The sequence below is a fragment of the Oncorhynchus mykiss genome, chromosome 7 (assembly GCF_013265735.2).
Source record: "Oncorhynchus mykiss isolate Arlee chromosome 7, USDA_OmykA_1.1, whole genome shotgun sequence".
NCBI lineage: Eukaryota > Metazoa > Chordata > Actinopteri > Salmoniformes > Salmonidae > Oncorhynchus > Oncorhynchus mykiss.
The window spans coordinates 60,391,959-60,404,182 of NC_048571.1; the positions used below are offsets into that span (position 1 = coordinate 60,391,959).

At 48.8% G+C, this 12,224-nt stretch overlaps 1 protein-coding gene across 2 annotated transcripts in view; it reads right to left on the minus strand.

The window, feature by feature from the left end:
• Window positions 1-4,005: 4,005 nt before the first annotated feature.
• Window positions 4,006-12,224, minus strand: part of LOC110528144 (6-phosphofructo-2-kinase/fructose-2,6-bisphosphatase 4) — a 62,282-nt gene continuing 54,063 nt past the window's right edge. For both annotated transcript variants that reach the window (XM_021609968.2, XM_021609967.2), the window contains exons 12-14: window positions 7,956-8,018; window positions 5,568-5,632; window positions 4,006-5,440 (exon numbers count right to left, since the gene is read on the minus strand). In XM_021609968.2, coding sequence (XP_021465643.1) covers window positions 5,381-5,440; window positions 5,568-5,632; window positions 7,956-8,018 — 188 coding nt within the window. In that variant the 3' untranslated portion in view covers window positions 4,006-5,380. The remainder of the gene's footprint in view (window positions 5,441-5,567; window positions 5,633-7,955; window positions 8,019-12,224) is intronic.

Genomic DNA, 12,224 nt, shown 5'->3' on the forward strand with positions numbered 1-12,224 from the left:
CATTGGACATTAAGGTAACACTATTTGGATAGTCAATCTGTAGATGCTCTACAGAGTAACATGTTCAACTATCTATTAACCCTAGCTCTAACCATAATTCTAAACCTAGCCCTAAAGGTAACCTTGGCAAGCAGTTTCTTATCAACAGTTTTGATAGTTCAGATTTTCCATGTCATACTATCCAAATAAAGTGTGACTGAAATGAATAATTAGGCTACCAACATTCTCAACAACTGCGTGGCCATGCACACCTCAAACTCAATCATCAAATATGCATATGAGAGTATGGTAGTGGGCTTGATTACCAACAATGACGAGACAGCCTACAGGGAGGTGGTGAGAGCACTCGAAGTGTGGTGTCAGGAAAACAACGTCAACAAAGGAGATGATCATGGACTTCAGGAAACTGCAGAGGGAGCACCGCCCTATCCACATCGAAGGGACATCAGTGGAGAAGGTGGAAAGCTTCAAGGTCCTTGGCGTACACACAGACAAACTGAAATGGTACACTCACACAGTGTGGTGACAGCGCCTCTTCAACCTTAGGAGGCTGAAGAAATTTGGCTTGTCACCCAAAACCCTGAAACTTTTACAGATGCGCAATCGAGAGCATCCTGTCGGGCTGTATCACAGCCTGGTACAGCAACTGTACCGCAAGGCTCTCCAGAGGGTGGTGCAGTCTGCACAAGGCATCACTAGTGGCAAACTACCTGACCTCCATGACACATACCGCACCCGATGTCACAGAAAGGCCAAAAGATCAAGGACATCAACCACTTGAGCCACTGCCTGTTCACCCCGCTATCATCCAGAAGGCGAGGTCAGTACCGGTGCAACAAAGCTGGGACCAAAAGACTGAAAAAAAGCTTTTATCTCAAGGCCATCAGACTGTTAAATCACTTGCACATTAGAGGCTGCTGCCCTATAGACTTGGAATCACTGGCCACTTTAAGGTTTACATATGTTTCATTACTCATCTCACATGTATATACTGTATCCTATTCTACTGTATCTAAGTCTCTGCCGCTCTGACATTGCTCGCCCAATATGTATTCTTCATTCCATCGCTTTATATTTATGTCTATTGCTGTGAAATTGTTAGATATTACTGCACTGTTAGAGCTAAAAACACACGCATTTCGCTACACCCGCAATAACATCTGCTAAATGTGTATGTGACAAAGAAAATTTGATTTGAAATAAAACATCCTGCTTCTGTTGCCTGTTTGAGTGTTTGTTTAATAGCCTACTGATTCCGTGAACACCAAGCTTCATGCAACGGCATAATGTCGGATAAAGCAATTTCACAGATTCGGCTGTTCTTAATTACAAGCATAGCAAAGATTAAGGCTTCACTTTTTCTCTCTCGTTAGAACAGACTGGTATTACTAATTTATTTACTGTTTACACTGTTCCAAACAGGCAGAAAAATAATATTGTAATCTAACAGCACCTGTTTGTGACAGACGATGTGCACGCAACTCTCACACCCTCCTTTTTCTTCATCTCCTTGCAATTATTTTTTACAAGTTATGTCTATCATTAGTAGGCTTTGTATAGTAAATAGCTTTGTATAGTAAATAGCCTTGTATAACTACCATCGAGCTGTAGGCCTAACAGCGCGTCCTGTTTAGTCTTACCATAACTTAACGTTAGGCCTATATTTCAATATATACGCTACTGTATAAATCATGCTATCACACAGAATAAAATACATTCATGCTTTGAAATGCAATTAAGCATTTTAGTTTTAAAATGAAATAACAAAGGGAGCGTTACACCGAGGAATGAGCGTTACACCGAGGCCTGTACTCTGGAGCAGGATCGATTTGGAGGTGGAGGGTCCGGCAGGGTCTAGCTCGGACTGAGCTTGTCGTCACTGCAGGCAATCTCAACGCTGTGCGTTACAGGGAAGACATCCTTCTCCCTCATGTGGTACCCTTCCTGCAGGCTCATCCTGACATGACCCTCCAGCATGACAATGCCACCAGCCATACGGATCGTTCTGTGCTTGATTTCCTGCAAGACAGAAATGTCAGTGTTCTGCCATGGCCAGCGAAGAGCCCGAATGCACTGCAGTACTCAATGCAGCTGGTGGCCACACCAGATACTGACCGTTACTTTTGATTTTGACCCCACATGTCTGTGGAGCTTGTTCAGTTTATGTCTCAGTTGTTGAATCTTATGTTCATACAAATATTTACACGTTAAGTTAAGAAAATAAACACAGTAGACAGTGATAGGACATTTATTTTTTTGCTGAGTTTATATTAATTTCTAAAATGTATAGCTGGTTTGAGGTTAAGTCATTGAAGTTCAGAGCTATTGACCATTTAAAATATTGTCGTTGCAGCAGACCAACCTTCAAGTGTCTTCACTGACATGTTCAACCTTTCCCTGACCGTGTAATACAGTTGAAATAGGACGTTTGCATACACTTAGGTTGGAGTCATTAAAACTTGTTTTTCAACCACTATAAATTTCTTGTTAACAAACTATAGTTTTAGCAAGTCGGTCAGGACATCTACTTTGTGCATGACACAAGTAATTCTTCCAACAATTGTTTACAGACAGATTATTTCACTTATAATTCACTGTATCACAATTCCAGTGGGTCAGAAGTTTACATACACTAGGTTGACTGTGCCTTTAAACAACTTGGAAAATTCCTGAAAATTGTCATGGCTTTAGAAGCTTCTGATAGGCTAATTGACATCATTTGAGTCAATTGGAGGTGTACCTGTGGATGCATTTCAAGGCCTACCTTCAAACTCAGTGCTTCTTTGCTTGACATCATGGGAAAACCAAAAGAATTCAGCCAAGACCTCAGAAAGAAATGGTAGACCTCCACAAGTCTGGTTCATCCTTGGGAGCAATTTCCAAACGCCTGAAGATACCACGTTCATCTGTACAAGCAATAATACGCCAGAAAAACACCATGGGACCACGCAGCCGTCATATCGCTCAGGAAAGAGACGCATCCTGTCTCCTAGAGATGAATGTACTTTGGTACGAAAAGTGAGTCCTATATCGACATAACCTGAAAGGCCACCCAGCAAGGAAGAAGCCACTGCTCCAAAACCATCATAAAAAAGCCAGAATACAGTTTGCAACTGCACATGGAAACTTACTTTTTGGAGAAATGTCCTCTGGTCTGATGAAACAAAAATAGAACTGTTTGGCCATAATGACCATCATTATGTATGGAGGAAAAATGGGGAGGCTTGCAAGCCGAGGAAAACCAACCCAACCGTGAAGCACGGGGATGGCATCATCATGTTGTGGGGGTGGCATCATGTTGAGGGGGTGCTTTGATGCAGGAGGGACTGGTGCACTTCACAAAATAGATGGCAGCACGAGGCAGGAGATATATGTGGATATGTTGAAGCAACATCAGTCAGGAAGTTAAAGCTTGGTCGCAAATGGGTCTTCCAAATGGACAATGACTCCAAGCATACTTCCAAAGTTGTGGAAAAATAGCTTAAGGACAACAAACCCAAGGTATTGGAGTGGCCATCACAAAGCATTGACCTCAATCCTATATAAAATTTGTCGGCAGAACTGAAAAAGCGTGTGTGAGCAAGGAGGCCTACAAACCTGACTCAGTTACACCAGCTCTGTCAGGAGGAATGGGCCAAAATTCAATGACAATGCTTTTGGCAATGCTACCAAATGCTAATTGAGTTTGTAAACTTTTGACCCACTGGGAATGTGATGAAAGAATGAAAAGCTGAAATAAATAATTCTCTCTACTATTATTCTGACATTTCACATGCTTAAATTAAAGTGGTGATCCTAACCGAACTAAAACAGGGAATTTTTACTAGGATTAAATGTCAGGAATTGTGAAAAACTGAGTTTAAATGTACTTGGCTAAGGTGTATGTAAACTTCCAACTTCAACTGTACATTTTGTAATTTACTACTGGTCCTTAACTACGGCAGCAAAATGTGAAGACTACACAAAACAGTTCAATACTTTGAGCAGAAGACAACCGCAAGAGACTTAACTCAAAATATTTATTACATTTGGATGATGTAGATATTTACATTGACAGAATCATATTCTTGACACGTTGACAAACAAGTCAAAATGAACAAACAAGACATGCTGAAAATGCTTAAAACTATATAACACCAGTGAGCGATTTAATGACATTCAACCAGTGAGCGATTTAATGACATTCAACCAGTGAGCGATTTAATGACATTCAACCAGTGAGCGATTTAATGACATTCAACCAGTGAGCGATTTAATGACATTCAACCAGTGAGCGATTTAATGACATTCAACCAGTGAGCGATTTAATGACATTCAACCAGTGAGCGATTTAATGACATTCAACGCATTACAGACAACAGATTATGGTGATCATTACAAATATACGTGTTTACACAGGCATTAGAAGTCATTTCAATTGATTTGTTATGATACCAACAACTATTCCTGTGCTACTGAACTACAGCAGCATTTTAGATAAAGTATCCTTCACTAGTAGACATTGAACAATAGATAAAAACATTCTAGATATAGCATATCACTGATGCAACATGGAAACAAACTTGTCAATCTCTTTAGATTTTAACTAGATGAAGATTAACTTAATTGAAAATGATAGATACGCAAAACTGCCTTTATAGGAACAGCCTGATTTTATACCAGACATAAAAATTACTAGCTAGAATTTGTGTCCCCGCTTTAGAGTCTGCATATCACAGCCTCAAACTTGTAATGCAATAGTTAGTTTAATAGGAAATTCAACAAGTACATTATTATTATTATTATTATTTTTTAAACGGGGTGGACAAACACTAAAATACTAAGAACAAGAAATGTACAATGTCAACATATATGGTTCTTGCACTGTGTTTGCACAGGCAGCCCAACTCTGATCTTTTGCCAAATTATTGTAAAAAGAGTCAATCTGATTGGTAAAAAGACCAATTAATAGAAAAAGGTCAGAATTGGGCTACCTGTGACAGACACGATTTCAGAAAAGCTCAACTCTACAATTTGATGAAAAGCCATATGTCCTGTATTTAAAATAGGTTTCAAATCAGATTGTCCTTATCTTGATCATATACACTCACACACATACAAAACACACTCACATGCACACACTCTCAAACATACCCCGATAGTGGGGCAAATCACCATTGAACTGGATTCCAGTTGTCTAGACTTTCATTGCACAGAAGAAAAGAGAAAGATGAGGTGAACCTGAACGAGGAATATGTCCAATGAAAGATCCGGATGCGTTTTTTTCCCAATCCCACTGCAAGGAACAAATTAAAAGAGGAATTTGGATTGATTGCTGATTGAGTAGAGGAAGTGGCCATGGTGAGTGATGTCACTCTGTAGTCTTGGGCACTGTCCCTAATCACTGGTGGGCGGGGACTGTGAACAGGGCTTCCTCCGGCATCCGTGAAGTGTCTACATTCTGTACAATGAAAAGAGATCAGTCAGCACTAGGACACAGATAAGGTTAGTCCAACTGACCCTGAACCTCTTACTCGCTCTGTTTTAGAGTGCAAGCCCAGTGAGGGCCACTTGTCTGGGGTACCTACCTCTGGCCTGTCCCTGTGGGTGTTCACAGCTTCCACGTTCAAAAAGACAGACTCTACTTTACAGCCTACAGGGACAGGAAGAGAAGAAAACAAAACAATAGTTAGAGACAGAAATAGAAAGGGAAGAGATTGAGGACAAATGTTTTTATGTTACTTTGTCCGAAAACTAGAGGGCAGCAGCAGTACACTGTTTAATACATAGACTAAGGCCAGGGATCAATTAGATCAGTGTTACCCCACAGTAACCAACAATTGCAGGTTTAACAGCGCTGGAGATGTCAAATTAGTAAGCAACTGTTCTTGTGTTCTTTGTCACGAAGCCACACCCATCCCACCCACGTTAGAAGTTAAGAATGAGAAAATGTAGGCTATAATTTTTCCACATTTTGGTACAGCCTAATTTTTTAAAACTGATTAAATTGTTTTTCCCCCGACATCAATCCATAATGACAATTCAAAAACAGGTTTAGAATTTTTTGCAAATTTATTACAAATAAAAAAACTTAAATATCACATTTACATAAGTATTCAGACCTTTAACTCATTACTTTCTTGAAGCCCCTTTGGCAGTGATTACAGCATCAAGCCTTTTTGGGTATGACACTACAAGCTTGGCACACCTGTATTTGGGGAGTTTCTCCTAATATTCTCTGCAGATCCTCTCAAGCTCTGTCAGGTTGGATTGGGAGCATTGCTGCACAGCTTTTTTCAGGTCTCTCCAGAGATGTTCGATCAGGTTCAAGTCCGGGCTCTGGCTGGGCCACTCAAGGACATTCAGAGACTTGTCTCAAAGCCACTCCTGTGTTGTCTTGGCTGTGTGCTTAGGGTTGTTGTCCTGTTGGAAGGTGAACCTTCACCCTAGTCTGAGGTCCTGAGCGCTCTGGAGCAGGTTTTTATCAAGGATCTCTCTGTACTTAGCTCCGTTCATCTTTTCCTCGATCCTGACTAGTCTCACAGTCCCTGCCGCTGAAAAACATCCCCACAGCATGATGCTGCCACCACCATGCTTCACCGTAGAGTTGGTGCCAGGTTTCCTCCAGACATCATGCCTGGCATTCAGGCCAAAGAGGTCAAACTTGGTTTACAGACCAGAGAATGTTGTTTCTCATGGTCTGTGAGTCTTTAGGTGCCTTTTGGTAAACTCCAAGTGGGCTGTCATGTGCCTTTTACTGAGGAGTGGCTTCTGTCTGGCCACTCAACCATAAAGGCATGATTGGTGGAGTGCTGCCGAGATGGATGTCCTTCTGGAAGTTTCTCCCATCTCCATAGAGGAACTCCAGAGCTCTGTCAATGACTATTGGGTTCTTGGTCACCTCCCTGACAAAGGCCCTTCTCCCCCAATTTCTCAGTTTGGCCAGGGGGCCAGCTCTAGGAGGTCTTGGTGGTTCCAAACCTCCTTCATTTAAGAATGATGGAAGCCACTGTGTTCTTAGGGACCTTCAATGCTGCCCAATTTTTTTTGTATCCTTCCCCAGATCTGTGCCTCGACACAATCCTGTCCCGAAGAAGCTCTACGGGCAATTCCTTTCGACCTCATAGCTTGGTTTTTTCTCTGACATGCACTGTCAACTGTGGGACCTTATAGACAGATGTGTGCCGACTAAATCATGTCCAATCAATTGAATTTACCACAGGTGGACTCCAATCCAGTTGTAGAAACATCTCAAGGATGACCAATGAAAACAGGATGCACCTGAGCTCAATTTAGAGTCTCATAGCAAAGGGTCTGAATACTTATGTAAATAAGGTATCTGTTTTTTATTTTTAGTACATTTGGTAAATGGCTAAAAAACAGTTTTCGCTTTGTCATTAGGGGTTATTGTGTGTGAATTGCTGAGGATTGTTATTTATTTAATCAATTTTAGAATAAGGCTGTAAAATAACAAAATGTGGAAAAAGTCAAGGGGTCTGAACACTTTCTGAAGGGACTGTAGAAGCAATTACACTCAAATTGAATATCATTAAATAATAAAGATTTACATCAGCCTAATGAAGGAGTAGATAACATCACACATTCCAGTGTTTGAACTTGTAACACGGCTACTTGGGATTTCTACTAATGTGCATCCAATGGAAATGTCCGCGATAGGTATAATGCCAGGAGCCGTTTGTGGATTTGACAGATCCTACATTGCCTAAACAAAAACAATGACATGCTAAGTGATTGCCAGTTACCGCGGGTTAACGCTGACCTGATTGAATCCTGGCCTAACACTACTACTGTACATTTAAACAGTGGTACTGGACTATAAGTATCCAGGTGATCTGAATCCAAGGGATGAATACATGTCATTGGAGTAAATATACATGGAATAAAGCATGTCACTGAACTCTTATGCTGTGTTACTAATACACGTTTAATGCAGTTATTGACAATAGTGTACTCACCATAAGCCACAGGTGTCAGCTTCAGTACAGTGTGCAAAGGGCACTTCAGGTAAGGCAGCTCCTCTGAAGAACAAAAACAGAACGTACAACAATGCCTAAATAGATTCAATTTAGTTGTAGTTTTGACCCCTGGCCTTCCCCAGTCCCCCTGGTCACTGGGGCATATTACCTGGCCTGGTGACGCCTGGCTGACCCCTCCCTCGATCTCCCGACCTCCTTCACCCCTCTCTCGACCTCCCTCTAGACCCCCCCCCCCCCCCCCCCCGCTCGCTCTAGACCCCCCCGCTCACTCTCTCTTTCTCTCGACCTCTCTCTCCCTCTCGAGCCCTCTCTCTCTCTCTCTCTCTCTCGAGCCCTCTCTCTCTCTCTCTCTCGACCCCTCCCTCCCTCTCGACCCCTCTCTCCCTCTCGACCCCTCTCTCTCTCGACCCCTCCCTCCCTCTCGACCCCTCCCTCCCTCTCGACCCCTCTCCCTTTCGACCCCTCTCTCCCTGTCTCTCTCTCTCTCCCTCTCTCCCTCTCGACCCCTCCCTCTCTCCCTCTCGACCCCTCTCTCTCTCCCTCTCGACCCCTCTCTCTCTCCCTCTCGACCCCTCTCTCTCCCTCTCGACCCCTCTCTCGACCCCTCCCTCTCGACCACTCCCTCTCTCGACCCCTCCCTCTCGACCCCTCCCTCTCTCTCTCTCGCTCTCTCTCGACCCCTCTCTCGACCCCTCTCTTTCTCTCAACCCCTCTTTCGACCTCTCCCTCTCTCGACCCCTCCCTCTCGACCCCTCTCTCTCTCTCTCGACCCCTCTCTCGACCCCTCCATCTCGACCGCTCCCTCTCCCTCTCGACCCCTCCATCTAGACCGCTCCCTCTCAATCTCTTGACCTCTCGCTCTCTTGACCTCTCCCTCTCTCTCTCTCTCTCTCTCAACCTCTCTCTCAACCTCTCCCGACCCCTCCCTCTCGACCCCTCTCTCTCGACCCCTCCCTCTCGACCCCTCCCTCTCGACCCCTCTCTCGACCCCTCTCTCGACCCCTCCCTCTCGACCTCTCCCTCTCGACCTCTCCCTCTCTCGACCCCTCCCTCTCGACCTCTCCCTCTCGACCTCTCCCTCTCGACCTCTCCCTCTCTCGACCCCTCTCTCTCCCTCTCTCTCGACCCCTCTCTCTCTCTCGATTCCTCTCTCTCGACCTCTCCCTCTCGACCTCTCCCTCTCTCGACCCCTCTCTCTCGACCCCTCTCTCTCTCTCGACCCCTCTCTCTCTCTCGACATCTCCCGACCCCTCTCTTTCTCTCGACCCCTCTTTCGACCTCTCCCTCTCGACCCCTCCATCTCAACCGCTCCCTCTCCCTCTCGACCCCTCCATCTCGACCGCTCCCTCTCAATCTCTTGACCTCTCCCTCTCTTGACCTCTCTCTCTCGACCTCTCCCGACCCCTCTCTCGACCTCTCCCGACCCCCCTCTCCCTCCCTCTTGACCCCTCTCTCGACCTCTCCCGACCCCTCCCTCTCGACCCCTCCCTCTCTCGGGCCCTCCCTCTAAACCCCTCTCGACCCCTCCCTCTCGACCCCTCTCGACCCCTCCCTCTCGACCCCTCTCGACCCCTCTCTCGACCCCTCCCTCTCGACCTCTCCCTCTCGACCCCTCCCTCTCGACCTCTCCCTCTCGACCCCTCCCTCTCTCTCCCTCTCGACCCCTCTCTCTCTCCCTCTCGACCCCTCTCTCTCGATCCCTCTCTCGACCTCTCCCTCTCGACCTCTCTCGACCCCTCTCTCTCGACCCCTCCCTCTCCCTCTCCCGACCCCTCTCTCTCTCGACCCCTCTCTCTCTCTCGACCCCTCTCTCTCCCTCTCTCTCGACCCCTCTCTCTCTCGACCCCTCTCTCTCGACCCCTCTCTCTCGACCCCTCTCTCTCTCTCTCGACCCCTCTCTCTCTCTCTCGACCCCTCTCTTGACCCCTCTCTCTCGACCCCTCTCTCGACCCCTCTCTCTCGACCCCTCCCTCTCTCGACCCCTCTCTCTCAACCCCTCTCTCTCTCTCTCGACCCCTCTCTCTCTCTCTCGACCCCTCCCTCTCGACCCCTCCCTCTCGACTCCTCCCTCTCTCTCGACCCCTCTCTCTCTCTCGATTCCTCTCTCTCGACCTCTCCCTCTCGACCTCTCCCTCTCTCGACCCCTCTCTCTCGACCCCTCTCTCTCTCTCTCTCGACCCATGTCTCTCTCTCGACATCTCCCGACCCCTCTCTTTCTCTCGACCCCTCTTTCGACCTCTCCCTCTCGACCCCTCCATCTCAACCGCTCCCTCTCCCTCTAAACCCCTCCATCTCGACCGCTCCCTCTCAATCTCTTGACCTCTCTCTCTCGACCTCTCCCGACCCCTCTCTCGACCTCTCCCGACCCCCCTCTCCCTCCCTCTTGACCCCTCTCTCGACCTCTCCCGACCCCTCCCTCTCGACCCCTCCCTCTCTCGGGCCCTCCCTCTAAACCCCTCTCGACCCCTCCCTCTCGACCCCTCCCTCTCGACCCCTCTCGACCCCTCCCTCTCGACCCCTCCCTCTCGACCCCTCTCGACCCCTCTCTCGACCCCTCCCTCTCGACCCCTCCCTCTCTCTCCCTCTCGACCCCTCTCTCTCTCCCTCTCGACCCCTCTCTCTCGATCCCTCTCTCGACCTCTCCCTCTCGACCTCTCTCGACCCCTCTCTCTCGACCTCTCCCTCTCCCTCTCCCGACCCCTCTCTCTCTCGACCCCTCTCTCTCTCTCGACCCCTCTCTCTCCCTCTCTCTCGACCCCTCTCTCTCTCGACCCCTCTCTCTCGACCCCTCTCTCTCGACCCCTCTCTCTCTCTCTCGACCCCTCTCTCTCTCGACCCCTCTCTTGACCCCTCTCTCTCGACCCCTCCCTCTCGACCACTCCCTCTCTCGACTCCTCCCTCTCTCGACCCCTCTCTCTCAACCCCTCTCTCTCTCTCTCGACCCCTCTCTCTCTCTCTCTCTCGACTCCTCCCTCTCTCGACCCCTCCCTCTCGTCCCCTCCCTCTCTCTCGCTCTCTCTCGACCCCTCTCTCGACCCCTCTCTTTCTCTCAACCCCTCTTTCGACCTCTCCCTCTCTCGACCCCTCCCTCTCTTGACCCCTCTCTCTCTCGACCCCTCCCTCTTGACCCCTCTCTCTCTCTCTCGACCCCTCCCTCTTGACCCCTCTCTCGACCTCTCCCGACCCCTCCCTCTCGACCCCTCCCTCTCTCGGGCCCTCCCTCTAAACCCCTCTCGACCCCTCCCTCTCGACCCCTCTCGACCCCTCCCTCTCGACCCCTCTCGACCCCTCTCGACCCCTCTCTCAACCCCTCCCTCGACCTCTCCCTCTCGACCCCTCCCTCTCGACCTCTCCCTCTCGACCCCTCCCTCTCTCTCCCTCTCGACCCCTCTCTCTCTCCCTCTCGACCCCTCTCTCTCGATCCCTCTCTCGACCTCTCCCTCTCGACCTCTCTCGACCCCTCTCTCTCGACCTCTCCCTCTCTCGACCTCTCCCTCTCCCGACCCCTCTCTCTCTCGACCCCTCTCTCTCTCGACCCCTCTCTCTCTCGACCCCTCTCTCTCTCTCGACCCCTCTCTCTCTCGACCCCTCTCTTGACCCCTCTCTCTCGACCTCTCCCTCTCCCGACCCCTCTCTCTCTCGACCCCTCTCTCTCTCGACCCCTCTCTCTCTCGACCCCTCTCTCTCTCTCGACCCCTCTCTCTCTCGACCCCTCTCTTGACCCCTCTCTCTCGACCCCTCCCTCTCGACCACTCCCTCTCTCGACCCCTCCCTCTCGACTCCTCCCTCTCGACCCCTCCCTCTCTCTCGCTCTCTCTCGACCCCTCTCTCGACCCCTCTTTCTCTCAACCCCTCTTTCGACCTCTCCCTCTCTCGACCCCTCCCTCTCTCGACCCCTCTCTCTCTCTCTCTCGACCCCTCTCTCGACCCCTCCATCTCGACCGCTCCCTCTCCCTCTCGACCCCTCCATCTCGACCGCTCCCTCTCAATCTCTTGACCTCTCCCTCTCTCGACCTCTCCCGACCCCTCCCTCTCGACCCCTCCCTCTCGACCCCTCCCTCTCGACCCCTCCCTCTCGACCCCTCTCTCGACCCCTCTCTCTCTCTCTCGACCCCTCTCTCTCCCTCTCTCTCGACCCCTCTCTCTCTCGACCCCTCTCTCTCGACCCCTCTCTCTCGACCCCTCTCTCTCGACCCCTCTCTCTCTCTCTCGACCCCTCTCTTGACCCCTCTCTCTCGACCCCTCCCT